Source organism: Lontra canadensis, unplaced genomic scaffold (assembly GCF_010015895.1).
Source record: "Lontra canadensis isolate GAN:19392208 unplaced genomic scaffold, GSC_riverotter_1.0 scaffold1, whole genome shotgun sequence".
NCBI classification, from domain to species: Eukaryota; Metazoa; Chordata; class Mammalia; order Carnivora; family Mustelidae; genus Lontra; species Lontra canadensis.
In genome coordinates this window covers 55944703-55972638 of record NW_022630995.1, presented here as the reverse complement: position 1 = coordinate 55972638, position 27936 = coordinate 55944703, and the positions used below count along the sequence as shown (strand labels likewise).

Here is a 27936-nt window from a genome sequence, read left to right as displayed (position 1 = left end):
AGTTTCCATTAGCCCCCTTTTCCTTCTGGCTGGGTCTCCTCATGGGCTCTGTGCTTTATGACTGTCGTGCTGCCTTCTTTGACTCTCTATTCAATTCCTAAGGCTAGTTACCAATTAAGTTTTCCAAATCCAATAATGTATTACTTATAACTCATCAAAGAGCAACTTTAAAACAATAGGGGTAAAATAAGTTGAGTTTTAAAAAATACAAAAATGGCATAAGATTATCACCATAATTAAGACAAACTAATCTTAAAAGAAACATGAAAAGTACACTTCAATAGGTATTTTGACTGTCATACTCAAAATACAGGAAGCAGAATGACATTTTAGAATAGCATACATTTTGAAGATTATTGGAGAATAATATCAAACATTTTCTGGGAGTTACTTAAACATTAGATGTTTGTCTAAGCAATTAACAGAGATAATCTAATTTGAATCTTACAACTCTGTTATGTAAACACTACCCATATTTTGTAAAAGAGGAACCAAGGCACAAAAAATTTAGAAAAGTTCAAATCTCATCACTAGGAAGTGGTTGAAACAAAATTTTGAAACTAAGTTGCAGGATTCCAGAACCCACACATTTCCTCTCGGTGTTTGAATCATTGCTTCAGATTATCAGATTTTTTTTTTTTTTTTAACCTATAACTCTTACTAGGTAACCAAAGTTACATTATTTACATTCTACAAGCATACATGGTGTTTTTGAGAAATTAAATGAAAATCTATGTTTAACACACCCAACATAATGCCTGGTTTATCAGAGACACTCAGAATTCTTAGTCTCCTCTCCTTTTTCTTAACTTTAGGATGAGAGCTCCTGTTATTTTACGTTCTGTTTCTGTCTGGATCAAGTGTCCTGTAGGCTGTCAGAGCTGCTAAATTAGGTATCTCCCCACACAGGCCACTTAAGAGGAAGCAGGAGCACCGTCTTCCTGTAGATTAGCTTCAGGCCTGGGAGTCAGAGGAGCACTGCAGACTCCATGCTCCCTCAGGGGCTCACCCTCCTCCCAAGCTCTTCCAGGTTGCTGCCCCTGATGTCCGGGAAGGGGTCTCCTTGATAGACAGGCATTGCTTCCTTACAGCCTCTGGGCTCTTTTTTTGGGTTTTACTTGGGTTGAAAATATCCTACTTTGGTCCCTTCTATTAGCACAGAATCGGACCCAAGAGTGCAGAGTTTGGGCTATCTGAAGCCAAGAATCAATATATAGGAATTGGTCAGGAGCTGGGCAGTGGGTAGGTCTTAGGGTACCCTCGGAGGGCCAGTTGACCCCAAAGGTGGCCTGTTCCAGTTCACATAATGTGCATAATTTTCCAGGAGACATTTTGATGCCATAGTCTCCTGAGAACCCTTCTTAAAATTTTTAAGCATACAGTCTGGGACCATAGGTTTTGAAGAGCTTCCACCCAAGATAAACAGGGGCTCTTTTGCTCACGCTATGTGTTCCCTCCCTGCCCCTCCCTCAAAACAAAGGGTGGGCATCCCTCCAGAGGAGAGACCAGTTAGATGCTGGTCTCTCCGCTCTCCTGCGGGAGACGTGGGTGCCTCCTAGCCGCAGGAAGTCTCCTATAATAAGACCTAGACTGGGGCCTGAAGGGCTCGCCCTAGACTCTACGAGGTCACCAGGGAAACAGATTGGGGCCCACTCAGACTCCTAGTCTCAAGACCCCAGAGCCACAAACACAAACAGGCCATTCATTCAAAGTTAGAAGTTATTAAGGTCACCGCCCCCCGCCCCCCAGGTGTCTTTCCAGTAGTATTCCTTTTGGAAATTCCTTCCTGTCCCGCCCCAGGCCCCTGACCTGTGGAATTCCTTTTGGAAATTCTTAGAAGGTGATGAAGCTTCCCTTCCGCTCAACCGAGCGAGCGGGGACTACACATCATCTTCCCCGCAGGTTTACCGAGTCCTGGCGAGTTGCCAGGCAAGTTGGTCCACTTCTCCTTAGAGTCCAGCGGGGCACGACTGCCCAGAGGGATGGAACTAGGGGTGAAGGAGAACCCCGAATAGTGTCTGTGGCGCACCCCCTCGGTTGGATCCCGACTTCCTTCCTGCCCCGGTGCAGTCTAGCCACCCCGGCCGGTAGCTCAAGGGACCAGAACGGCTGGAAACACACCTCTAAAAATGTTGCGGAAAAATAATCAGACCTTCGAGAGACCAAGTGACACTCGGAGAAGCAGGAGAACTCGGTTTTATTTTATGCTCGGACCCAGAGGAGCTTGTGCGTGCTCCAAGTTCTGGGCCCCGGGCAGTGGGTTACAGGGCTGGAAAAAGAGCAGTCAGGGTCCAAAAGGGTATACTGACTGCTGGTAGGTGGGTTTAAATTGGGAAGGCGGGGTCTGCTTTAGACAGGAGCAGTAGTGCAGGGGGCCTGCGGCGGGAAGCCTGTTTACGGGAGCGGAAGGCGCTGGTTTTCTCTTGCTCCGGGTAGGGTTTCTAGTTTTCTAGCTTCTTGTCAGTAACTTTCCATCATCTGGGACCCCTTGGCCTGATCCTGCTGTGGGTACCATTTTCCTCTTCAAAATAACTGAAGAAGATTAAAAGCTACATAAAATAAATAAGTTATAAAATAAGTCACGGAGATGAAAAGTAGAGCCCAGGGAATATAGTAAATATAATAACCTATGGTGACGGGGGGAGGGGGGCGGTGAGGGGTGAGCACTGAGTAGTGTATGGTACTGATGAATCACTACGTCGTACACCTGCAACTCCTATAACACAGAATGTTAACTATACCGCAATTAAAACAAAAGCAAAAACGTCACAGTCCTTAGATCATGCGACTGTTGATCTCCGGGTTTTGAGTTCGAGCCCTACCTTCGTATACCCAATACTCTCTACAGAGATTACTTAAAAATAAAATCTTAAAAAAAAGAAAATAGCCAAGAGCAAGAATCCTATCGCCAGTGAAGTCCCAAGTCAATCCTAGAACCGAAGCAGCCCGCAGAGGCGGAAAGCCAGGAAGTGGTGTTGGGAGTGCCTCACTGCGCAGCGAGGCTGGAGGGAGGGACGGTGGCGAGGGATGGAAAGTGAGTCAGTAGGGACAGAGGTGGAGGAACCGAGTCGCGGCGATGACAGCCTGGGGGCTCACGCATTCGCTGCTGTCGCTGCTGGTGGTGGTCGCGGGTGCTGCAGGCGCCCGCTGGCGCGGGGAGGGAACCACACGGCACCTCCAGAGCATTATCCTGGGCCGGTGCGCGGAGTATGACGCCCTGGTGAATCCCGACCCGCGGTGAGCAGGACCCTGGAAGCGGGGAAGTGTAGAGGGGAGGAGGCTGTTCGGAGGGGCAGATGGAGTCTAAAGGGTAGGGGTCTCTCCACCCGAGAGGTGTGCGCGGGGTGGGGCGGGGGGAGGTGGGATTCTAAAGGTCCGGGGAGCCAAGAGCAGAGTGTGGTACGTCTACGGATAAGGAGAGAAAGAGAAAGAGAGAGAGAGAATATGTGTGTGTGTGTGTGTGTGTGTGTGTGTGTGTGTGTGTGTGTGTGTGCGCGCGCGCGCACGCGCGCGCGCGCTTAGCCAGAATGGTCGGACCCGGGATGGCGGACCTGGAAATTGGTGAATACAGAGACTTGGGGAATTAGAGTTTCAGATTCTCTGAAACCTACAGGACTTCATGAGTTTGAGTCACTCTTGCCAGCACAGTGCTTCTTATTTCTTTCTTCTAACTTTTTTTTTTTCCTTCAAAGATTCTATGCATTCATTTGACAGAGATCACAAGTAGGCAGAGAGGCAGGCAGAGAGAGAGGAGGAAGCAGGCTCCCCGCTGACCAGAGAGCCCGATGCGGACGCTGGGATCGTGACCTGAGCCTAAGGCAGAGGCTTTAACCCACTGAGCCACCCAGGCACCCCCGTTCTTCTAACTTTTGTTCCTTCTGTGGACCTACTTTTTCGGTTTTCATTTTTTTTTTCCTTGTGCCAGTTTTTTTTTTTTTTCTGTTTCATTTCAGACAAATAAAAAGAGCAGAGAATAATATAAGGAACCATATTACCCAGTCCCCACACAAGAAACAGTTACAAATGCCTTGGGAAATGTTTTTGGAAAGCTAGGATGGACTTGAAGAGGGTGGCTGTCACCAGAGGGCGTCCTGTCTGCCTTAGTGTTACAGAAAGCAAAGGGTGAGGGCGGGAGGTGTGTTCGCCAATAGATCAGCCCAAATCCTTTGGCTTGAGCAGACAGTTTCTGTTACAGCAAGTAAGGAGAGAGGGAGGTAGTTCTCAAAGCACTGTCTCCTCTAACACAAACTTCAGGGCTATTTTAGGCTGCCAGCCAGCAACATCTGGGTGAGTTACTCCCTACAAAGAGGAAGCTGGTCAGAAGAACTTAGTAAAACCTTTGTAATCTTTTGAGAAAGGCACTGAAGGGGTTTGCATACAAAGGTGGGGCTCCGTAATTTCCCAAGAACATCTGCTGCATTCTTAAGTGACTTGGGGGTTTCCCAGAAACGGGGCAGTTTACAGGATTTGCGAACCTGACAAATGAACATGCTGGAGGAACAAAACAGTGTATTCCTTTTAACTTCTCACTGTGGTCCCTGATAACCTTAGCCCTAACTAACTCACTGGTCCACTGGCCTGACCAATGTGCCCCCCCATCCCAGTGGACCTTTGAAGAGGAAAATTACCCAGAGTAGGCCCAGGCCAGGGGGTCCCAGAAGATGGAAAGTTACTGACAAGTTCGAGAAAACCAGAAGCCCTACTGGGAGCAAGAGATAACCAGCTGCTTCTGCTCCTGTAAAGGAGCTTCCTGCCACAGGCTCCCTGTAACTACTATTCCCACCTAAAGCAGCTCCCACTCCCCCAGTTTAAACCCACCTACCAGCAGTCAGCATAGCCCTTGGACCCTGACTGCCTGCAGCCCCTATAAAGGCCCTATAACCCACTGCCTGCGGCCCAGAACTTGGAGCACGAGCTCAGCTGGGTCCGCGGGCATAAAATAAATCCGAGTTCTCCGACTTCTCCCAGGGTCACTTGGTCTCTCGCAGGTCTGATGATTTTTCTGCAACACCTTAAGTCTCAATGGAGAGGCCCCTGAAGTCGGGAGCCTGAATGGTTTGTTGGAATTGTCATCCTCCAGCAAAGTGCCTTTTGTGTTCATCTCCAGGAGACCCTGCCACGAATATGTTCCTTAGCTCTGGAAAATGTGTGCCACAGTGTCTGAGAGCCATTTCCACCACTGGATTCCCAGCTCCATCACCTACGTTTTTCTTCTGACTGGGCATTAATTCACGAGACAGGACAGTGTGTTGTCTTTTTTCTGCCCAGTTCTGCAGAGTTAATAAATGGCAAAACTGCTCGGAAAGCTGTTGGAGTACTTAGAAATGGCAATACTTCATGACACCTCATGATGTGTTTTTTTCTTTTTTCTTTTTTCTTTTTTTAATGTGTTGTGCTGCACAGGGGCAGGAACTGCACAGCTATCTGGGAAGCCTTCAAAGTGGTGCTGGTTAAGGATCCCTGTTCTGTCCTTCCCTCAGACTACGACCGTTTTATTGACCTCTCCAGACATTCCATTCCCAAAGACAAGGTAAAACATTCCTCTCCGTCCCTATAGAGATAGATGGTGCCAGGTGTCTGTGACCCTGCAGGCCCCTCTTTCAAATTTAACTAATTTAAAAAGTCAAGTAGCAAACTCACCTGAATTTTCTGGTGGGAAGGCATCTTTGTCTTCAGTGGCAATCCTGCGTCTCTTTCCTGTCTGGGCGGAAGGAACTTTCCTAAGGCAAGGGTTTCTGCAGGGAATCACTACAGTAGGACCTTGCCACACCTTTCCCCTGGGGCTCTGCCCCTAGCCAATTCTGAATAACTTGTGTCCTAACTGGCCCCAAAGGCCTGAACTTCCAAGTGGCTCAGAGGACCCTTACCCTCAGTACTTTCCCTGAAGACCAATCCCTTCTTATTTTAAGGGACCTTAAGATTCTAGCTATTCAGTAGCAGTTTCTTTAAGAAAACCATGTCTGTATTCTGAGTTCTAATAAAATGAAAATAAATGAGAAAATCTACATAAAATGCTCACTTAGAACAATACCTTGAGTTTAAAAAAAGTCAGATTTGTTTCTCGACGACATAATTTTCATTTTCATTGTAAAATCAGGTAGCATTGATGTTTACCAATGAAAAAAATCTTAACATTTTTTTTAATTTGCAAATGGAGATGGAAGGTTCAGAGACAATAGATTGAAAAAGAATAATTTTTTTTTAAGATTTTATTTATTTATTTGTCAGAGAGAGAGAGGGAGAGCGAGCGAGCACAGGCAGACAGAATGGCAGGCAGAGGCAGAGGGAGAAGCAGGTTCCCTGACGAGCAAGGAGCCCGATGTGGGACTCGATCCCAGGACACTGGGATCATGACCTGAGCTGAAGGCAGCTGCTTAACCAACTGAGCCACCCAGGCGTCCCGAAAAAGAATAATTTTTAAGAATATGTTGCATTTTGAGGGACGCCTGGGTGGCTCAGTGGGTTGAGCCTCTGCCTTTAGCTCAGGTCATGATCTCAGGGTCCTGGGATCGAGCCCCATATCGGGCTCTCTGCTCAGCGGGGAGCCTGCTTCTCCCTCTCTCTCTGCCTGCCTCTCTGCCTACTAGTGATCTCTGTCTGTCAAATAAATAAAATCTTTAACAACAACAAAAAAAGAATATGTTACATTTTGAACCTTGCTGCCTCCCTGCTGGTAAAAAGAGGAACCTTAAGTGTTCTCTTTCATAGATTTTGGTGCTAGTTGATGAACTCAGTAAATAGTTATTGAGCTCCTTCCATGTTTTGGACCTTGTGCTAAGGCTGGAGGACACCTGCAGTGGGGAACAAAACAGCCCCTGCCCTCTGGGAAGTTTCCAGTCTAGGTATAGTCCAGTTGGACTACTGAGGGTCTGATGAGATCATGAGAGGGCTATTGTTATTTCTGTCAGTGTTATCTGAAAACACTGAGCATTATAGTGGAGATCATAAAATACAATATAAAAGTAGCATATTTCTGAGGCACTTTACACTCTTTGTGTGGCATAGCCTCCTGAACACAGCTGTGGAAAAAGAGAAAGGGCTCATGCTCTCCATTTTCCAGAGGTGGAAACTGAGGCAGAGGGCTCTGACATGCCTTGCTCAAGATCAGACAGACAGACAAGATCTTTTTAAATCCAGAGGTTAAAGAGACATATATATACTACAGGGAAAGTACTTTTTTAATGTGTGCAGGATACTTGGAATGATGGAGGAGAGATCATAGCACTCTCTGAATGGGCAAACAAAGACAAAGAAAAAGAAAGTTTGCTTGTTGTCAGGGAAGTCAAGAGTTGAATAAGAAATGAACTGCCTGGGGATCCCTGGGTGGCTCAGTTGGTTAAGCCTCTGCCTTCCACTCAGGTCATGATCCCAGGGTTCTAGGATCCAGTCTGCATCAGGCTCCTTGCTCGGCAGGGAACCTACTTCTCTCTCTGCTTCTGCCTGCCACTCTACCTGCTTGTGCCCTCTCTCTGACGAATAAATAAAATCTTAAAAAAAAAGAAAGAAAGAAAGAAAGAAATGGACTGCCTGGCTGAAAAAAATCTGCTTTGATTTCATTTTCATGTTAATTTTGTGTTTGTTTTTCCTTAGTCCCTGTTCTGGGAAAACAACCACCTCCTGGTCACTAGCTACTCAGAGAATGGCCTTCGCTTTTTGCCTTTGTGCAGTGTTCTGTACGGGAGGATTGGAGATTTTCTGAGCTGGTGTCGACAGGAAAATGCCTCCGGTAAGACTCCTGGACAAATCACAAGGAGAGTAAGAGCTCCTAGTTAAGTTGACACTGTGCATTTGCCATTTGTGCTAAATGCTTTCCTATGCATTTGTCTCATTTGATTCCCCCTAAATCATCTGATATAGGTGGTCATTATAATAATTAATAATAACAATAGTAGAGAGAAAGCACTTATCTTTTGCCGGCTACTCTGTAAGCATATATTGACATTTACTAACTAATCTCTGCAGCAACCCCAGCAGTAGATAGGTCCTCTCCTAATCCCTGTTGTGATAAATAAGGAAACTGAGGCACAGCAAGGTTAAGAAAGTTGCTGAGGAGTGAATCGCTAGAAAGCAGCAGGGTCAGACTGTCTGATTCCAGGGCACATGCTTCCTGCCCTCACCTGCCCAACCTGGCCTCAGGATTCTCATTTTCCAGAAGGGGAAACTGAAGTTTGAGAAGGTTAAGTCACTCGAAGGAGTCGGGCCAGGAGTTAATCCTCTTCTAATGGATTCTGAAGCTTGTGCACTTAAATGCCACTCCAGGTACCAGAGATGTTTTAAGATTAAAATCACAGTGAAAGTCACAAGGGCTGGCCTAGTGGTGAGGAAAAACTCTCCTTATGCATCCAGATCCTTCTGAGACCTGGAGATAGAGCAGTCCCCATCCTCAGTGGGCTTACAACTTTGTGAGGGTCATTTCCTTTGTGCTGTGCTCTGATGCAGGAAAGGCCAGGTCCTAAGCAGTAGCAGAGACACCCACCTAGACCAATCTGGGAAGCTTCCCACCAGCTGTTGGTTCTCAATGAGTCTTGAAGGGTGAGCAGGAAAGGAGGTGGGAGGAGGTATTCCCTTCATGAAGATTGGTGATTCTTCCTGCCTAGGGACTGGAATCACTTTAAAAGTTAGCCTAAACTTTGCACAGTGACAGTATCGTAGCCAATGAGGTTTATCCGAGGCGCGATTATTGCTAATTGAAAAGCTAGCCTAAGTTCATTTCTCTGTATTCTCCTCCATTCATTCATTTATCCAACTGTGAGTCATAGAGTACCTATTCTCTGCCTCTACGCACTGTAAACACAGCAGAGAATAAAACAGGAAAATAATACCCCATCCTTACATTATAGATGGGGAGGTAAGACAAGACACAGGCAAGTCAAATAGTGTGCCATAAGATTACATGGGCTACAGAGAGAAGCAAAACAGGAAAGAGAGTAGAAAGAGAGTAGAAAGTAGAAAGGGGGAGGAAGTGGGAGGACAGTGTTGCAGGTTTACATTCATGTCCAGAGAAAGCCTTGCTGTGAAGCTATTTGAGCAAAGATCTGAAGGAGTTGAGGAAGAGCATTTCCTGAGAGAGGGAACAGCCAGTGCAAAGAAGTAACATCTGGTATATTTAAGGAACAACAAGGACAACAGTAAGTAATAGGCTGTGAGGGTAGAGGAATAAAGGAGGGCCAGATGGCATGGGGCTTTCACTGGGAGGAAGATAGAAAATTGCAGAGTTCAGGTCAATGGATGTGGCCATTCATCCGAAACACAGTGACCAGGAAGTCTGATTATCCTGCAGGAGAGATATGTGGAGTGTGAGAAAAAGAATGTGAAGGAAGGGGGAGTATGGTATAATCACAAATATTCGGTTGTTGTCCCCAGTTCCTGGAACACAGCTCCTAAAACCCTGGGAATGTGAGGAGTAGTAAGAGTGTCTTGTATGTGATAGTGACATGAGTAGTGGTTGGGGGCCCCTAGATAGCTTCACATAGGGGCTAGTCACCAGAAAGACCAAGGAAAACCAGATTAGAGCCTGTGAGGTTTAACCCCATCCCTGTCCTCCAGGAAGGAAAGATTTTATTTATTATTTGAGAGAGTGCACAAGCAGGGGGAGTGGCAGAGGGAGAGGGAGAAGCAGGCTCCCCTCTGAGTAGGGAGCCTGATGTGGGGTTCCATCTCAGGACCCTTAATCCAGGTGCCCTGTCGTTAGAATTTTTTTAATGTAATACATTTTAAAACTTTATACGTTTTAAAGTCGTAACATTTCTGTTTTCTGGCTAAGGACTATCACTTTCTTGGTGTATTTTTGCTGCATTTACTTCCAAGACCAGGGCTAACTATAGAAGGCACTTCACCCAGCAGAGCAAAAGTTTTGTTTTGTTTTGTTTTGTTTTTTAATCACTTCACTGGAACCTCAATAAAGAAATAGCTGAGCTGACCTCATGATGCTTGGTGGTCGGCAGCCTCACTCATTAGCCAACTGCTTGGGTCTTTGCCTTCCTCATGTTTGTGTGAAGCAAAATGACACCTGTCTTCCCAACATAGCTTGGGTTCTTTGTGGGTTGGGTAGGCAGAACTGTGAACATCAAACTTATGAACACAGGCTACATATAGATTTTGTGAAGTCAGCAAATGTTTTAAATTAATTCTTCTCTGATACAATGTTTGAAATGAAACACATCTGTTTATTTTCCCCTTAGGACTCGATTACCAGTCCTGCCCTACATCAGAAGATTGTGAAAACAACGCTGTGGATTCTTTCTGGAAAAGGGCTTCTATGCAGGTGAGCTTGGGAAGGCTGACTGGGAGGCTGAGCACATGTGGGACATGCGAACACGGAACAGAGGGGTTCAGAGACAGAACCATTGGGTCGTGATTTAATGTCTCTGAGGCTGTCTTGCTGTTCACATTCACCACATTCTGATTCACTCCTTCTGCTCCATAAAGGTGTGAGGACTTAAGGAGCCTAAATACTTAGTGCAGCCAACATATTCAGTGAGTGTTCATATAGATGAGGATATTAAATAGTCACTATTATTACTATTGTGATGTGGCCGCTCTTAGTTTTGGAAGCAATAGGATTTTGATTGCTGTGTAAAGCAATCAGGGGTGGCACCTGTTTCATGTGAGACCCTGGGACACCTGAGATCCAGATACGGGGGTCAGAAATGTCCCCAAGGCTGCTATTCATGATAGAGGAGGTGATAGGAGGTGGTGGGTGACAGGTGAGGAGAAGATAACTGGAGACACAGAAATGGCCCCTTACCGAAGGTCTATTCCTCAGAGAATACTGTGACCAGAGATGATGGCAATCTAGTCAATGTTAGTTCTGTTGACTGGGAGGCCAGTGGACTTCAGGGTCCTGCCATCCACCACCACCAACTCCCTCTCAGGGCTGGCCATGTCCATTTTTGTCCCATGCTGGATCTTTGGGTGTCCACAGGGTCCCCTGTTGATCAGAGAGAGAGGACTTTGGTTAAATCCTCCTCCATGCTGCAGTGGAGCAGGGTAGAGGGCTGGCTCCAGGCAAAAGTCACTGTTTATTCCTGAGCTCTCTTGCTCCAGCGGGAGCACCCCATTTATGCACACTACCCATAGGCTCCATTTCTGGTGGAGATTCCACTCCATGAGTGCTGGGCTGCCAGAGCCCCTCATGGAGGTTACAGGGGCATCATCACCTGAATGTAGGATAATAGCAGCAACTTCAGGGGCAGTGTCAACATTCTCGTAAAGGAACTAAGAATCATGCCCACATCATATGAGCCCTTAGACTGTGCTGGATCATCTATGCACAAGGAGAGGTAGTTTAGTGATGAGGAAAGGGTTTGAACTGTAGCAGAGAAGTATTCAGTACATGTTAATAATTATTATTTTGTTTTATTTTTTTATTTTTTTTTAAAGATTTTAAACATTTGTTTATTTTAGAGAAAGAGAGAGCATGCATACAAGTGGGGGGAGGGCCAGAGGGAGAGAATCTCAAACAGACTCTGTACTGAGCACCGGAGCCTGGCACAGAGCTTGATCCCATGACCTTGAGATCATGACCTGAGCTGAAGCCGAGTTGGAGGGTTAACTGATTGAGCTACCCAGGTATCCCAATAATTATTACTTTAAATGATTTAATCTTTACAACAATCCTGTGAGATCAGGGACCCTTATGACCCCTGTTTTACAGATAGGAAAAATGAGGCACAAAGAGATCAAGAAACTTAGGCGGACTTATTTTTTTTTGTTTATGTATTTTCTTTCTGTTCAACTTATTAAGTAGACTTATTCCAGAGCTATTAAGTGGAGGAGCCAGGGAACAAATTTTTCAACCACTATATCATATAGCTTCATTATATCTGCATGCATTTTTTATTTATTACATTTTTTTCTTATCAATGTGATAGCTGCTCAGGATAAAAAAGTGACAAATAATAGAGAATACAGATAAGAAAATTAATCATGTGTATGCCTACTACTGCCTGAAGGCAATCCCTTCAGCATCATGGTCATTAGACCTTGGCATTTGTGGATTTGACCATGACCATTAGCACTGACTGCTTGGAAGCACCCTGAGACATGCATGACACGAAGTGTATTGTTGGTTTGCTGCCGCTGGTATTGGGCATCACTAAGTCCAGCCAGGGCTATCTCAGTGCCACTTGCCTTCCCAGCCCCCCACCTCACTCCAATATAAACCTCTTATCAGGGAAATTGAATGTTCTGGTAGTATTCTGAAGTGGAGATTTCTGAACTTCTCTGGACCCATCTCTTCCTTGGGAAATTTGGGGGGTTGACTAATATTCCCAGACTTTTGCTTATTTATTTTTAGCACAGTAGAGCTCATGCTTCTTCTTCCTAATGTTGCATTTTGCTTTATAAATCCATATTTCCTCTGCGTTTGCAAATCTTTAGCAGTTTTATTAATGGCTGGCTAATATTTCAGACACTAGTTGTTATTCCTTTTTTCTTCACTATTTTAGATGGCTTGCAAACAAGGCTGCAGTACACGCCTTTGTGCACAGTGATTGTGATGGTCCTTAGAACTGTTTGCAAAATATGTCTGCCTCATCTGCAAACGTGGTTTACATTCCCCTGCCTGTTGATGTTACTTGCTTGTGACTTCTTGTGACTTGCCAATGAGATGTGAGAGGGAGTGACTGTGATTTCTGGGTGGAAGTGTCTCAGAACTGGTCAGTGATTTGCCACTGTCAACTTCTACCTTCTCTGACAGTCAATGACTTTGTAGATATGGACTCTTCATCAGCTTGAGGACATAGGGAACAAAACCCCAGTGGACTTGTGATAAAGATGTAGTGTGAGCATGAAATAAATCTTTGTCGTTTTTACTTTGAGATTTTATTTTATTTTATTTTTTTGACAGAGAGAGACAGAGAGAGGGCACACAGGCTGGGGGAGTGGAAGAGGGAGAAGCAGTCTCCCTGCTGACCAGGGAGCCCGAGGCGGGGCTCGATTCCGGGACCCTGGGATCATGACCTGAGCCAAAGGCAGATGCTTAACTGACTGGGCCACTCAGGAGCCCCAGATCTTTGTTGTTTAAAGCCACTGTGATTTCGAGGTTGTTTGGCAGCATACTTTAGTCTATTCCAGCTGATACAGTGCTGGAAACTGATTATTTCACATGGTTTTCCGAGAGTAGACTCTGCCATGGAATTACAGAATCTATGAGTTTTTGACATTTCAAAGCAATTTGCTTTCCAAGAGATGCCAGTTTCATCCCTACCAGCTGTATGAGATACCAAATTTAGTACATCCTTGCTCACATGAGGAATGTCAATTTTAAAAAATTGGTCATTTCATTGCTGAAAAGTAACATGTTAATTTAATCAAAATGCTTGTTTCTTCTTATAGTATGCAAGGGAGAGTTCTGGAGTGATCTCTGTCATGCTGAATGGTTCAGAGCCATCAGGAGCCTATCCTGTTAAAGGGTAAGAACACCAGCATCAACAAATACAGCAAAGAATGCCAGGATGTGTGTTTAGTCTTTTCCAATGGAAGCTTGAGAAAATCATCTTAATCAACAGCATAATGCTTGCTTCTGTAAATTCAGGTAAAGCAAAGACAGTTGAATGAACCGGAGGTCAGAGCCGCATCTATACATCTCTGCCATTAATAGCTGATGAATGCATGAATGAAATAAATAACCTAAAAATAAAGGCCAAAAATACTCCCATAGAACACCCTGGAAGCTTTCCAACAAAAGTAATGTGCAAATAACTAACAATGAAATGGGAAAGATATCCTCTTGCTTTAGGACTTTAAGAAATGTTGGGGTGGGGGTGCCTGGGTGGCTCAGTGGGTTAAGCTTTTGCCTTCCGTTTAGGTCATGATCTCAGAGTCCTGGGATTGAGCCCCTCATCGGGTTCTCTGCTCAGCAGGGGCCTGCATCACCCCTCCCCCTCTGCCTGCCTCTCTGCCTAGTTGTGATCTCTCTATATATATCAAATAAATAAATAAAATCTTAAAAAAAAAAAAAAAGAAAAAAGAAATGTTGGGGTGCCTGGGTGGCTCAATCAGTTAAGCGTCCAACTCTTGATTTCGGCTCAGGTCACCATCTCAGGGTTGGGAGATCAAGTCTAGCATCTGTCTGGCTCCACACTCAGCATAGAATCTGCTTGGGATTCTTTCTCCCCCTCTTTCTTTGCCTCTCCCCCTGCTCATATGCTCATGTTCTCACTCGCTTGCTCTCTTTCTCTCTAAATAAATAAAAATCTTTTTTTTTAAAGATTTTATTTATTTATTTGACAGAGAGAGGTCACAAGCAGGCAGAGAGGCAGGCAGAGAGAGAGGAAGAAGCAGGCTGCCTGCTGAGCAGAGAGCCTGATGTGGGGCTCGATCCCAGGACCCCAAGATCATGACCCGAGCCGAAAGCAGAGGCTTTAACCCACTGAGCCACCCAGGTGCCCCATAAAAATCTTTTTTAAAAATTGTCTTTCTTGGGGTACCTGGGCGGCTCAGTCGGTTAAGCACCTGCCTTCGGCTCAGGTCATGATCTCAGGGTCCTGGGATGGAGCCCCACATTGGGCTCTCTGCTCAGTGGAGAATCTGCTTCTCCCTCTGTGCTCTCCCTCCTGCCCCAAATAAATAAATAAAATCTTACCCAAAAAATTGTCTTTCCTGTTTCTCAGGTTTTTTGCAGATTTTGAAATTCCCTACTTCCAGAAGGATAAAATCACACGAATTGAGATCTGGGTTATGCATGAAATCGGAAAACCTAAAGTGTAAGTCAGCGTGTTACCAACGATGGTAATTGTGCAAACATGCTTCTCTTGAATATGCTATTCTCAAGCCCATTTTACACTTTCATTTTTGGGGACATTACAGTGTTTTCTGTTTCTAATGTCATGGGTAAAGAAAGACAAAGTCTTGACTTTTTGGAAATGCCACTAACCAGTCCCGAGCCCAGAGAGGATCTACCTCCTTTATTCAGTCACTGTTCTCAGCCAGGAAAAGGGTGTTCCTTTCTGAGCTTCCTGAGCAGCACTGGGTAGGAGAGTTCCTTATGCGTTTGTGTGAGTCAAAGCCAGTTTCTTCTCCTGGTTGTTTGAAAGCCCCCACCAGGGTTCTCAGAATTGACCCAAGGACTATGTAATGAAGAGTTTATTCTCCGAGAACAATAATTTCCACAACTGGGTCTCAGATAACTGGGCAAGGAAACTGTTAAGATCCATATTTTCTGGAAAATCACTGGATAGATGCAAGCCTGACCTCATTCTACTCATCAGTGAGGAAAATTGCTGGAAAAAACGGAGGGTAAGAAATGTAAACCCAGATGATTCAGAGACAAGCCAAGGACGCCCAGCCTGGTTTAAGTGCAGCCATGTCAAGCCTCAGAGGCCTGCTGGGGCCTTGCTCTTCAGAGCATCGATGAAAAGTATTGCCAACCCCAGTGAGTATGTACGGGGAGAATCTTAGCAACTTCCCGATTTTAGGCTTCCTGAACCCTCTAAGATTCACTGTATCATGAGAGATTATTTTTTCCTGTCTCTTAAACAAGAGATTAATTTTGCAAATTGCTTACTATGTAGTATTACCACGATCTGCATTTCTCTTCCTGGAAGACAGATATACTTACGTTGCATAAAAAAACAGTATATAGTATTTTTATTTCTATGGGAAGTTCATCTTTGTCTAGAAATTATGCTTGTTTGTTGTTTTAACATTTCTATCAGAGACAGCTTGCCCTTTGAACCTATCTTTAGTAAGATAAGGAAATTGCAATTCAGCGTTATCTTGGACCAACATTTCTGCTACAGGCGAGATGATAAAAGGGCCAGAGCTCGTGGTTGTATGTTTGTGCTGGAGATTTGGAGTTATGGGTCACGAGCTAAGGAAATGAGGGTCCTGAACTGCTCAGATTTTAGGGGAAAAAAAAACAAACAAATAAAACATATAGACAAAGAGCTAAATACAATATGGCTTGATATAGGAAAGGCGATATTAAGGTTCAAAGCCGACGGCCAAGAAAGAATTCTTAAGACATCTTCGGTGCAAAACTGTGATTTTATTAAGGCGTGGGGACAGGACTGGTGGGCAGAAAGAGCAGCATCTGGGTCAAGAGGAGTGGCGGAAGAAGAGTAAATGAAGCAAGATGGGATTGGGAGGGAGATAAACCATAAGTGACTCTTAATCTCACAAAACAGAGGGTTGCTGGGGGGGAGGGGTTTGGGAGGGGGAGTGGTGTTATTATGGACATTGGGGAGGGTATGTGCTATGGTGAGTGCGGTGAAGTGTGTAAACCTGGCGATTCACAGACCTGTACCCCTGGGGAAAAAAATATATGTTTATAAAAAAAAAAAAAAAAGAGGAGTGGCCCATTCTATACCTACAAGTTGGGAGGGTGAGGTCAGGGAGGTTTCAAAAGAATTTTCATATACTAAAGAGAACCTACAAAATACTTGAGGCCTGCCTTTGCAAGTTAAGGTGGTTTTTCCCCTCCAGCAAGACATTAACTTTAAGATAGTTGGGAGTTTCCTGGCAGAAAGTCACACTTGTCCGGGGAGTGGGAGTGACGGTGTAGGGAGAGGTTTGGGCTAGGATTGCCTTTTGTCCTTAGCAAAGTATTAACTTAGAGACATTTGAGCCCCTAGAGGAATATCATTCTGCCTGTTTCAAGAATCTGTCACGGGCTGTAAGGAAATGCAATAAAGTTTCTTCTGCCTTTGTTTCCCACATCATGGCTGATACCCGATTGTGGTTGGCTTTGTTTTAACTGTTGTTATTTTAAAATATATATATATATAGTAAAATAACCCACTGATCTCTATATCAAGGTGTCCTGAAACCACCACATCATTGCTTTGTAAAAAATTCTCAGTAATGAGCTTGTCCAGGAGAAGAACTTTGTACCATTTTTTAGCTAGATTCTAAAACTTGAGGTCACTCAACCCCTTGCCCTCATCATTCCTGTAATGCCTAGAATTCCACTTGTTTTGTGAAAACTTCCTCCAGTCACTCATTTCCACTCTGTATACTCCCATCTCTATTAGTGTTACAGTGGGGAGGCTGTTTCCCTTTTCATTCTGTGTAAACTGAGGCAGGCCTTGCTGGCAATATGAATGCCATGCCTGCTTGTCACAGCTGGCGCTATTGTATCCGTGCTGTTTGCCCCTGCTGAATTATGGCCACAGGAAAGCAGGACTTCCAGTGGATGATGAGTGAGGAAATGAACACTCACACGGTGTTGGGGTGCCCAGCAGAGGGTGCTGTTTGGCACTGCCTATGGCTGGAAAAGAAACAATAAGCCCAATTAATGTAACCTTGTGTTATCAACTATACTTCCTTAACAACAACAACAAAGTAACAGTGGGTCCCAGATGGAGTCATTTCTCCCCACAGTAGCAAACCAAGTTTCAGCCTCTCCCAGAAATGTGACCTTTCAGAGGTCAGTTTGAAATTTCCTGATCAGTAGTAATTGTAAGGGCCTGTTAAGCCAGAGCGGCCCCACCTCTGTTGAACAGCCATTTTGTTGTTTATGCAGTAAAACTTAAACTGACCCTGCCCCTCCCCCCCGGGGGAACTTACTTAAAAGCAAGTCCGGGAAACCAGTCCCAGGTAACAAAGCCCAAATACAAGGGTGGGTCAGGTCAGGCGGAAATAACAGCCCGAATGCAGGGCTGAGTCGTGTCAGGTGGAGACATCCAGTCAGTACAGGGAGCATATTGTCTCGCTAGCTACCAAGGAGTGTGGGCCCCGCCAGTTCTGACCAAGGTGATAGGCTAGTTAAATAGCTACTATGGGGTGAATTGTAGTTCAATTGGCCGCCCGTGTGTGACCTAGCACGACTTGCAGCTTTCTCTGTGTGTGACAATCTCATTGGCCACCTGTGTATGGCCCGGCCCAACGACATGGCCTTTGCTTATCAAAGTTAGTCTGTGAGGCAGGGAGGGGTCGCCCTCTCTGTAAGGGGTGGCCCCGACCGTTCTATTTGACGGTTGGTTTGATTCTTGATGCTTGGCGCGAAATAAAGCTTTGCTTGACCTTCGCTTTGTCTCGCTCCTTTGACCATGGACCCGTTATTGGGGGATTCAACAGTAATGACACTAAATCCTCTCCTCTCCCTTACCAGCAAAGAGAAGATGACCTGGCCTGAAATAATCCTTTCTTTTCTTTTGCTAGTAACTTCCTTGTCTCACGCTCCTGAGGATACAAAGCCTTCCATGTCCAAGGACTTCTCAGAGCGCCTGCCTGTTTACTAGAAGGGATGCTGCTCTATGCCTGAATCACTGAATCGTTGAATAAAGCCAATTAGATTTTCAGATTTACTTGGTTATATTTTTCTGCTTTAAGACCATCAAGAAGCCTTAAATTGCATTCAAAACCTTAGTACCAGAAAACGTACTTCCAGGAATTTATGCTAAGGAAGCAAAGAATTAGGATGTGTTTGAGAATGAAGCTTCAACAAAGTTAGTTTTAGTCATCAAAATATAGGAATTAACCTTGATCGTCAACAAGGAGGACTGGTTTTATGAATCATGTTCTGATTATGTAAGAGAGACCATGCAGGAATTTAAAAATAACAGCAGAGAGGTCTGTGTGTGTGCATACTCATACATCCATACACACACAGACATAGGCCAAAGCAGAATACGAAATGCACTGGACACCAGAAGCCTATTATATATATATATACACACACACACACACACACACACACACATATATATATATATAATTTTATTTATTTATTTGATAGAGATCACAAGTAGGCAGAGAGGCAGGCACAGAGAGAGAGGAGGAAGCAGGCTGCCTGCTGAGCAGAGAGCCGGATGTGGGGCTCGATCCCAGGACTCTGGGATCATGACCTGAGCTGAAGGCAGAGGCTTTAACCCACTGAGCCACCCAGGCACCCTCTATTATATTTTAAAAGTCTCCGGGAATGAGTGTATTTCAGACTTTTAGAAGGATATACACCAAAATGTTATCAGCCTTTAGTCCTAGTGATAAGCAACTGGGATGATTTCTTTTTCTTTGTGTTTGTTTGCATTCTTTTGATAATTTTTGATGTGTACGTTCTTGTTTTCATTAAAGCCTAACCTAACACACACTGTATGGTGAACAAGTGGGCAGCACTGTGCTGGCCTGGGGCGTGTCACTGAGGAGTGTTGACAGCTGGGGTGGTGATGTGCTCTGGGACACAATGCGCATGCGCCAGCGCGGGCCTTCCCAACGCCCTGGACCGCTGGACCCGCACACTTTGGTCCCCAGCGCACCACCTTTTGGGGGTGCCGCAGGTTTCCCAAAAGCGGCAGTTTTGGAGGTGTTCCTCTGTATTCCCTCAGAGAAGAGAATAACCCGGGAAGGACCTGGTCATAGAAAATTTTAATTCACCCAGAAACAGCTTGCTCCCCCTCCCCCGCTTTAATTTTATTTATATGTTTTTATATTTTAGGGAATCCTGTGGAGAAGGCTCTGTGAAAATCCTGGAAGAGAGACTGAAGAAAATGGGTTTTCAGTACAGCTGTATAAATGATCACCTGTAGGTGGTATATCATAATCAGTGTGCAGTCTCAAAGGTGAAGCAGTGAATTTGGAGGGCACAGGGTTGTTGAATGTGTTCTGCTGGGATCAGCTCTGTGCCTTCTGGGCTGTCACTGGGTGTGAGGTTGCTTTGAAGGATGCTCTTTTCTTTCTACTATAGAACCCTTCCTTTTTTAAAGCACCAGATGTTACTTTATTTTTTTAAAGTCTTTATTCAAATTCTAGTTAGTTAACATACAGTGCAAAATTAGTTTGAAGTCAACAATATAGAGATTCCACATTTCAATTACAATACCCAGTGCTCATCACAAGAAAGCACCAGATTTTCATAAATTTGTCTTAAGAGGCAGTTCTTTGCTAACACAGCTCAATGATGGAGAAAATTGTGCCTAAAAATTCCACATTTAGGACCAGTTTGCTTTGGCTCAGGAACTCCCTCGAGGAGGCTATCTTTGTAAGTCATCAGGCCAAGTGTGGTGACCCAAGCCAGAGCCCAAAGTGTCCTTCCCTGCTCATGGCTGTCTCGGAAACTCAGACTGCTTTCACATGCTGTGGGGTTGTCCCCCCCTGTGCTGCCCTTTGGGGCTCTTCCCTTGCAAGTCTGGCTCAGCTGTCCTTATTCCCACTTCTGGTGTTCAGCTGGGATTTTGTCTTGCTCCTTGGGAGCACAGAGGAGATAAATGAAAGACTTACCATGGGAGAGTGACCAAGATTAATGCACCAAACTCCAACCCAGATGTAACTAACAGCCACTTGCCCCACAAAATTCAGGGGACACGGTCCTCTGTCCTGTGGCCATCAGGAGTTGATTCGTGCACATTTTGGCTGGGTCTTCTCTTTTCCGAGCCTCTCTTGACTCCTGGTTGATTTCTGTGAGCACTGCATTGAGCCAGACTCTATAAAACTCAATGACTTTGAGGGGGGGCAGGGGGACAGAAAACAGCAGCAACAAACTATTCTCAGAACAAATACCTGCATAGTATAGACTTTACTGGAGAGTAGGCAAGTCCTGTAAATCGAACGATGCATTTCCTGTTTTTATTCCAGCCACCTGGCCAGGAGAGAACCCCTGTTGGCTTGCCTCCTTAGTGCCCCATGTGCCATGGCTATCTAGCTCCTCTATTTTTTTAAAAAGATTATTTATTTATTTATTTGTCAGAGAGAGAGAGAGAGTGAGCATGCGCACAAGCAGGGGGAGGGAGAAGCTGAGCAAGGAGCCTGATGTGGGACTCTGTCCTAGGACCCTGCGATCATGACCTGAGCCAAAGGCAGATGCATAACTGACTGAGCCACCCAGGCACCCCTAGCCCCTCTCTCACTTCTGCTTCCCTGCCTTCTTGAGACTCTGCATCTTCTCCCTCTAACCGTGCAGCTTCTTTGCTGGACCTGGGCACTAGCCATCACCTGTGTGCCTCAAGTCCAACTTTCTGGCCAAAGACCTCATCAAGAGGATTTTCCAAGCGAGACTGTCCATCCTTACGGAAGTGGTTCCATGCTTGGGCTCTGGCGTGTGCCTGCAAGGTTCAAGTTCATCTCCACCACTGCTACTGTGTGTACTTGGGCAAATTACTCTGATCAGCTTTCTCAGCTGTAAACTGGAGATGGTAATACCTGCTCCATTTGGTTGTTGAGAGGATTCAGTGACATGGTCTGTGTAAAATCCATAATCAGATTTCTTTGTACAAAGTAAGTGCTCAGTAAATACTAGCTAATATTGTTTAAAAGAAACAGTTTGTGTGGGGGCACCTGGGTGGCTCAGTTGGTTAAATGGCTGTCTTCAGCTGGGGTCATACTGGGATCCAGCCCTGCATCCATCTTCTTGCTCGAAGGAGAGCCTGCTTCTCCCTCTGCCTGCTGCTCCCCCTGCTTCTGCCTTCTTTCTCAAATAAATATAATCTTAAAAAAAAAAAGTATGTGTGTTCTTTAAGGTCAGAGACTTTGTATCCCCAGTACTTTGCCTGCACACCATAAATGTTTGATAAGTGAAGGTCACTTAAATAATCCCTTAAATATTCTTTCTTTTCATACCATAGACCAGTGAAGCTCTTAAAGTGTGTGGACCACAGCACCCATCCTGATTGTGTCTTGAATTCGTAAGTAGATGTCTGGCCCAACCTCCTTGCTTCTCCAAGATAACCAGGACTTAACCATTGACACATTGATGAACTACAATATAATTTAACATAATATAATTTAACACCCATCTCTAAAATGACCTGGCTGCCGAGTAAGGTTTGTGTTCCTGCGCTTCTCCATCTCTGAGCTGCTAGGTAGGTGTGGGTTTGGAGAACATATGCCCAGGCGAGGTGACATCCGGCCATGTGGGCAGAGGAGATCCTGCCGTGCTGCAGCGGTTGGCACATGGTGGGTGCTCCCTGATGGCCGCAGGATCCATTCTTCATCTATAAGGGCAAGAGTATTAATCAGGGCTTCATGCCAGACACTCTGCTGTGTGCAATACATAGAATATTTTGTTAATTTTTATAACTAGTCCATTAGACAGAGACAGACACAGAAAGAGAGAGAAGGAAAGAATATGCAGTCACCTACTGGAACCACCAGCCTGGTCGTTGTCCACCTGGATTACTGAGTAGACCGGAATGAATCTCCTTGCTTCCACTTTGTCCCATCCCTCATGACTTCTTTGCAACCCAGCTGCTAGAGTTAGCCTTTTATTTTAACTGTTCATTAGGGAAAGTTCCAAACATACTCTTGGACTGTAGTTCTTCAACCTCTTAGCCATGTGACTTGTCTGCTCACAACTCTGTGGCTCTGCAGTGGCTCCCACATCCCTCAGAGCCAGAGCCAAACAGCCTGCTCTGGCCCGTTTTTCTCTCCATCTTCTGTTCTGCTCCCTTCCCCTTTCTGCGCCTCAGCTGCAGTAGCTTCCTGGAACATGCCAGGTGCATTCCTGCCCCTGGGCCTTTGCCTGCACTGTTCATTCTTCTGGCAGTCCTTCCCCTAGCTGTCCGTGTGGTTAACTCTCTCAGCTACTGTATTAGCTCCCATTTGGCCTCTGTGAAGTTATGTTGACCTCAGTATTTGAAATTACAGCCTACACCATCGACTGCTCTGTGAAACCCCTCGTGCTGTTGTTTTTCTTTTCTTTTTTTTTTTTTTTAAAGATTTTTAAATTAAATTTATTTATTTGACAGAGAGAGAGAGAGATCACAAGGAGGCAGAGTGGGTGGAAGCAGGCTCCCTGCTGAGCAGAGAGCCCGATGCGATGCGGGGCTCCATCCCAGGACCCTGAGATCATGACCTGAGCCAAAGGCAGACGCTTTATGACTGAGCCACCCAGGTGCCTCCAAAATTTCTTTTTGTGAAACCATGGCATGACCATTGTACATGACCATTCCTGAAGTAGGCAGGTGGTTCCACCCTGGCCTCCCATGCCTCAGTTTACCTTCTCTACTGCAGGAGGTGTAAGGTGAATAAGGGTGTCTCTCCTTACCTGTGCTCAGAACTTTCTAGGTGGGGACTTCAGACTTGGGCGCATCATCTTGTTTCTTTCCAACCACATTCCTGAAAGGAGGGCAAGTCAGTCCCCATCAGTGATGCTGAAGGGGTTAAGCGATCTCTTAAAGTTACTTGGGACTGGCTAGAGCCAGAAACAGAACCCACGTTTGTGTGTCAAGTTCTTGTTTCCCCCACAAAAACACACTGCCTCAGAATGTCACTGTGGTTCACACCACAGCAGAGAAGGAAGGGATTGAAAGTACCTGATTTGCTCTTTGGGCATTCTTCCAGCGATTGCTGAAAAGATTTATGTATGACACTTCTTTCCCCATTCCACTGAATGTGAAGAAGAAAACTGTCTTTCACTCTTTGCCAGGTTTTCTTCCACTTTCATTGCCCTGGAAGGAATTTTACCGATGATACCTTCTTTAAACAACTTAGCTAAGAATATTGATGGATGATTTGCAGGTCAGATCCCCAAGTGGCAAATATGGAGAATGATTTCATCTTTCTAGTAACAATGAGATACAAATTTAATAAGGTACAATTTTCGCCTCAACCTCTTGGACTTGGCTTAGCCAAAAACAGTTAAAAAATATTTTAAAAGTCTTATTCAATGCTTGATGACATTGTAAGTTTGTAAATTGTTTTGGGAGAACAATTTGACAATATATATCAGGAATTATAAAGATATTCACAATTTTTGGCCTAAGTCAGACCTTAGGGTACTTCCAGTACCCTCTTCTAAAGAATGTGGGGGCAACCTTTATGCTCAAAGATGTTCACCAAAGCATTCTTTATAATACTGAATCCAAGGTGTAAGCATTGGGAGCTGGACCTAAATATCCAGTGAGAAGTGAATGCTTGTATCAAGAGATTACATTTACTGGATGGAATATAATGTAGATATTATGTGTAGATTGTATCTCCATAAAACTAGGCAGGGGCAACAGTGGTAGGATAATCATACAGCAATTGGAAAAACTCTCATGAACAATTCAAGTGAAAAAACATGTAGAAAACAAACTTGAAGGCTTATAGGCTCTAGTTTGGGCCAAAAATTCAGTACAATTGATAATCTCCTGGATTGGTGAAGATATGAGAAAACAGATGTAATTATGTTATTGAAATAAGGATCACTTTGTCAGTCAGGGTCAAGGAGAAACATCAAATCTCTCATCTTGGCCCAAATTCTCTGTCTAAAGTGAGTTATCTCTCCTCCTCCAATACACCCCAGGACACAGAAGTGGGAATTCCAAGTTCAACTTGGTTAGGAATAATGGAGTAAAGGACTTTTAATCTGCAAAAGTTTAGAATGGAACAAACAGCTGTTTGTATAAATCCAGCTCACGTTATTAATAGTTCTGTGGTAAGTTTAGGAACGACTTGCATTTTTTGGTATTTAATTTATTTGCAATATTTTACAGAATTTAGCATATAAAAATAGCTGTGTGATTCCAAGTGTATATATGTAACCATTAAATAACTGATTTCAGACTTGGGATTTTTAGCTGAAAGTTATAAGAGATTTTACTAAGTTTTTAGCCAAAAATGGAAAGTATAAGAGAATTGAAATTAAACTTAATACTCTTACTAGATTTTCTAGAATCAAGTATTTGAGGAAGTTCTGCTCATTTAAAGTCATTTGAAGGGGCACCCAGCTGGTTCAGTCTGTAGAACATGAGATTGTGGATATCAGGTTCTGGAGTTCAAGCCCCGTGTTGGGCACAGAGATTACTTTTTAAAAAAGTTACCAGAGGTCCCTATTCTTTCTCTTTGAGATAAGCTTTAGTCCCAATATGGGACTTGAACTCACCCAGAATTGCATGCTCTACCAACTGGGCCAACTAGGCAGATTCTTAAATAGAAAAATATGATTCAAAATTAATAGAGAAATCTATGGGGAAATAAGGTTTTTGAATTTATAAGTTTAATAGTTGGAATTAAGTTTTTAAACCAATGAAATTGCAAATAGTGTTTTTTTTTCTTTGCATGAAAGCTGCCCTCAAGCACAACCTCACATAGTCAGGAAAAGTTTAAGTTAAAATGTGACATGTAAAGGCACATGAACCCAGTCATGGAAAGCAAAGGAAAACAAAACTGTATGTTTCTATTTGTGCATGCTAATGAACATCAGTGATGAAATAGATCTAAGGACATGAACTCCAAATTGCTACCAGCGGTTACTTTTAGGAAAGGGAATGAGAACTTCAGTTGGGATGGAGACCCTCAGTATAACTGTGTCTTGTTCTGTAATATTTTATTTTTCTAAAAGAAAAAACACAGGGATGCCTGGGTGGCTCACTTGGTTAAATGTCCAGCTCTTAATTTCGGCTCAGGTCATGATCTGAGTGTTGTAAGGTGGAGCCCTGTGCTGGGCTCTGTGCTCAGTAGTGGGTGTGCTACTCTCCTCCTCTCTGTCCTGTACCTCCCTGCTCTCTCTCTCTAAAATAAATAAATACATCTTTAAAAAAAAAAAATATATATATATATTCAGATTTTATTTATTTATTTGACAGAGATCACAAGTAGGCAGAGAGGCAGGCAGAGACAGAGAGGAGGAAGCAGGCTCCCTGCTGAGCAGAGAGCCAGATGCAGGGCTGGATCCTAGGATCCTGGGATCACACCTGAGCCGAAGGCAGAGGTTTTAACCCACTGAGCCACCCAGGCGCCTCTTAAAAATACTTTTTAAAAGGAATAAGCATAACTACACCTTTGTATTTGTTAATTATCTTAGAGCAAAAGAAAAAAGCAATTTTTAGTAAATCCAAGTCTGCAGTGTTAACTGAATCAGAAGTGCAATTGTAGAAAATGTCCAGCAGGAGGAGCCCTAGTACAAATATGTGGACTGCTTAAGATTATTTTATTTTACTTCTTTCCTTTTATTTAAGATTTTATTTATTTAATTAAAAGAGAGAGAAAGAGAGAGAGAACATGGAGGTGGGGAGGAGCAGGAAGAGAAGCAGACTCCCCGCTGAGCAGGGAGCCCAACATGGGGCTCCATTCCAGGACCCCGAGACCACGGCTTGAGCCAAAGGCAGCTGCTTAATGGGCTGAGGCACCCCTCCTTTATTTTGTTTTTATTAAAAAATTTTTGGGGGGTGTAGTTTGTTGTACAACATGTCGTTCAACAGGCTGTGCTCACCACAAGTGTAGCTACCATCTGTTACAAGATAAGTCTGTTACAGTATCATTATCCATATTCCCTATGCTGTGCCTTTTTTTTTTCTTTCTTTCTTGTGGCTTATTCAGGCTGTAACTGGAAGCCTGTATCTTCCACCCCTTGCATTCATTTTTCACATCCTCCCTCCCATCTGGCAACCATCAGTTTGTCTCTGTATTTACAGGTCTGATTCTTCTTCTTGTTTTTTTATTCATTTGTTTTTTTCTTTTAGATTTCACATATGAGTGAATCATATGGTATTCGTCTTTCTCAGTCTGACTTATTTCACTTAGGATAATACCTTCTAGGTCCATCTGTGTTGTTGCAAATGATTAAAAAAAAAACCACAAAAACCTCATCCCTTTTTATGGCTATGTAATATTCCTGTGTGTGTGTGTGTGTGTGTGTGTGTGTGTGTGTGTATACACACCACATCCTCCGTATCCATTTGTCTATGGATGGACATTGGGTTGCTTCTGTATCTTGGCTGTTGTAAATAATGCTGCAATAAACATTAGCAAAAAAGGGGTGATCAGCACTCAAGTGGAGTCCAAAACCACGGAATAAATTTCCAAGCCAACATTAGATTGTTTCATGATTTTTTAAAAAAATGTATCTTTTAATTTTTTTTAATTCAGTAATTTTTTAAAAATTCAGTAATTTCCATTTTAAAAAATTCAATCAGTGGTCAGACTGTATTTGCTGTGGTTGGAGTCCATTTTTTTGGCCAGGTCTTAATGGCAAGACGGAATTTTCCACACTAGGTAAACTCCAGTGATACAATGTCCATCAGTAAGGAGGTTGGCTACCTTTATGGTATGTCCATACAGTAAGACTTCATCCATGAGAAAGAATGAAGTAACTAATATGTACAATATAGGTATATGTCCAAAATCTGATGTTAGGTGAAAAAAGGTGCAGATTCCATTCGTGTTAGATAAAAGGGTACGTGAAGTTCTGTGTAGGTGTCCGCACAAGTAAGCATAAGTCATATTCCTCAGAGCCAGCTCAAACTGTCAACACTGATTCTCTGTGGAAAGCAAGAATGGGGAATCAGTCTGTGGGGCACCTAGGTGGCTCAGTTGGTTAAGCGTCTGCCTTCGGCTCAGGTCATTATCCTAGGTCCTAGGATGGAGCCCCAGTTGGGTTCCCGGCTCAGCCAGGAGTCTGCTTCTCCCTCTCCTCCTCCCCCAACTCATGCTCACTCGTTCTCTCTCTCTCCCCCCAGCCCGGAAAAAATAAATAAAATCGTAAAAAAAAAAAAAAAAAAAAAAAAAAAAGAATGGGGAGTCTAAGGCACTTTTACTTCTCAATTTATACTTTCTGTCCTATTTCATTTTTTCTGCACTGTGCATGTATGTATATTTTTGAAAGTAGGAGCCACACACCAATACTGAAATTTTCTTTATTTCCCTTTTGATTTGCAGGGCGGCAGCATCTAGAGAAATCCCACCTCTCTGGGCAGAACGTGGTGCCAGTCATATCGTTCCTTTGCTAGTGGCTCTGGCTTCAGCTGTTCACATGTAACCAGAAACTCTGCTGTGTGGCCCTAACTCTCCCCCAGCCCTGAAGCCTGCCCTTTGCACATTCATTCTTCTTGTTCTGTGCATACCAGGTGATTCCATTGTCTGATGAAGCTTCCTGCTGGGAAAACAATGTCCTGAGAGGAGTTTTCAATGATGCACATGCTCAGGATTTCAGAGACGGGAAATTCTTCTAGTCCTATTGAACAGGTTAAAATTGCTGCATTAGAATTAAAGCAAGATATTAGCTTCTTACTTCATAATGGTGCAAAGCATTGAGATCCAGACTGATGCTCTATAAAAAATATTTTTAGGAAATTCTAA

At 44.1% G+C, this 27936-nt stretch overlaps 1 protein-coding gene and 1 pseudogene across 1 annotated transcript; both read left to right on the top strand.

Moving 5' to 3' along the window:
* The first annotated feature begins 3061 nt into the window (after nucleotides 1–3061).
* On the top strand, nucleotides 3062–27936 carry BST1 (bone marrow stromal cell antigen 1). The gene is made up of 9 exons (XM_032854691.1): nucleotides 3062–3237; nucleotides 5404–5530; nucleotides 7591–7726; nucleotides 10182–10264; nucleotides 13339–13415; nucleotides 14616–14708; nucleotides 19379–19465; nucleotides 21501–21560; nucleotides 27517–27936. The coding sequence occupies exons 1-9, from the start codon at nucleotides 3077–3079 to the stop codon at nucleotides 27614–27616; spliced, it is 924 nt and encodes a 307-aa protein (XP_032710582.1). The 5' UTR covers nucleotides 3062–3076; the 3' UTR covers nucleotides 27617–27936.
* On the top strand, nucleotides 8627–8838 carry LOC116871503 (annotated as a pseudogene).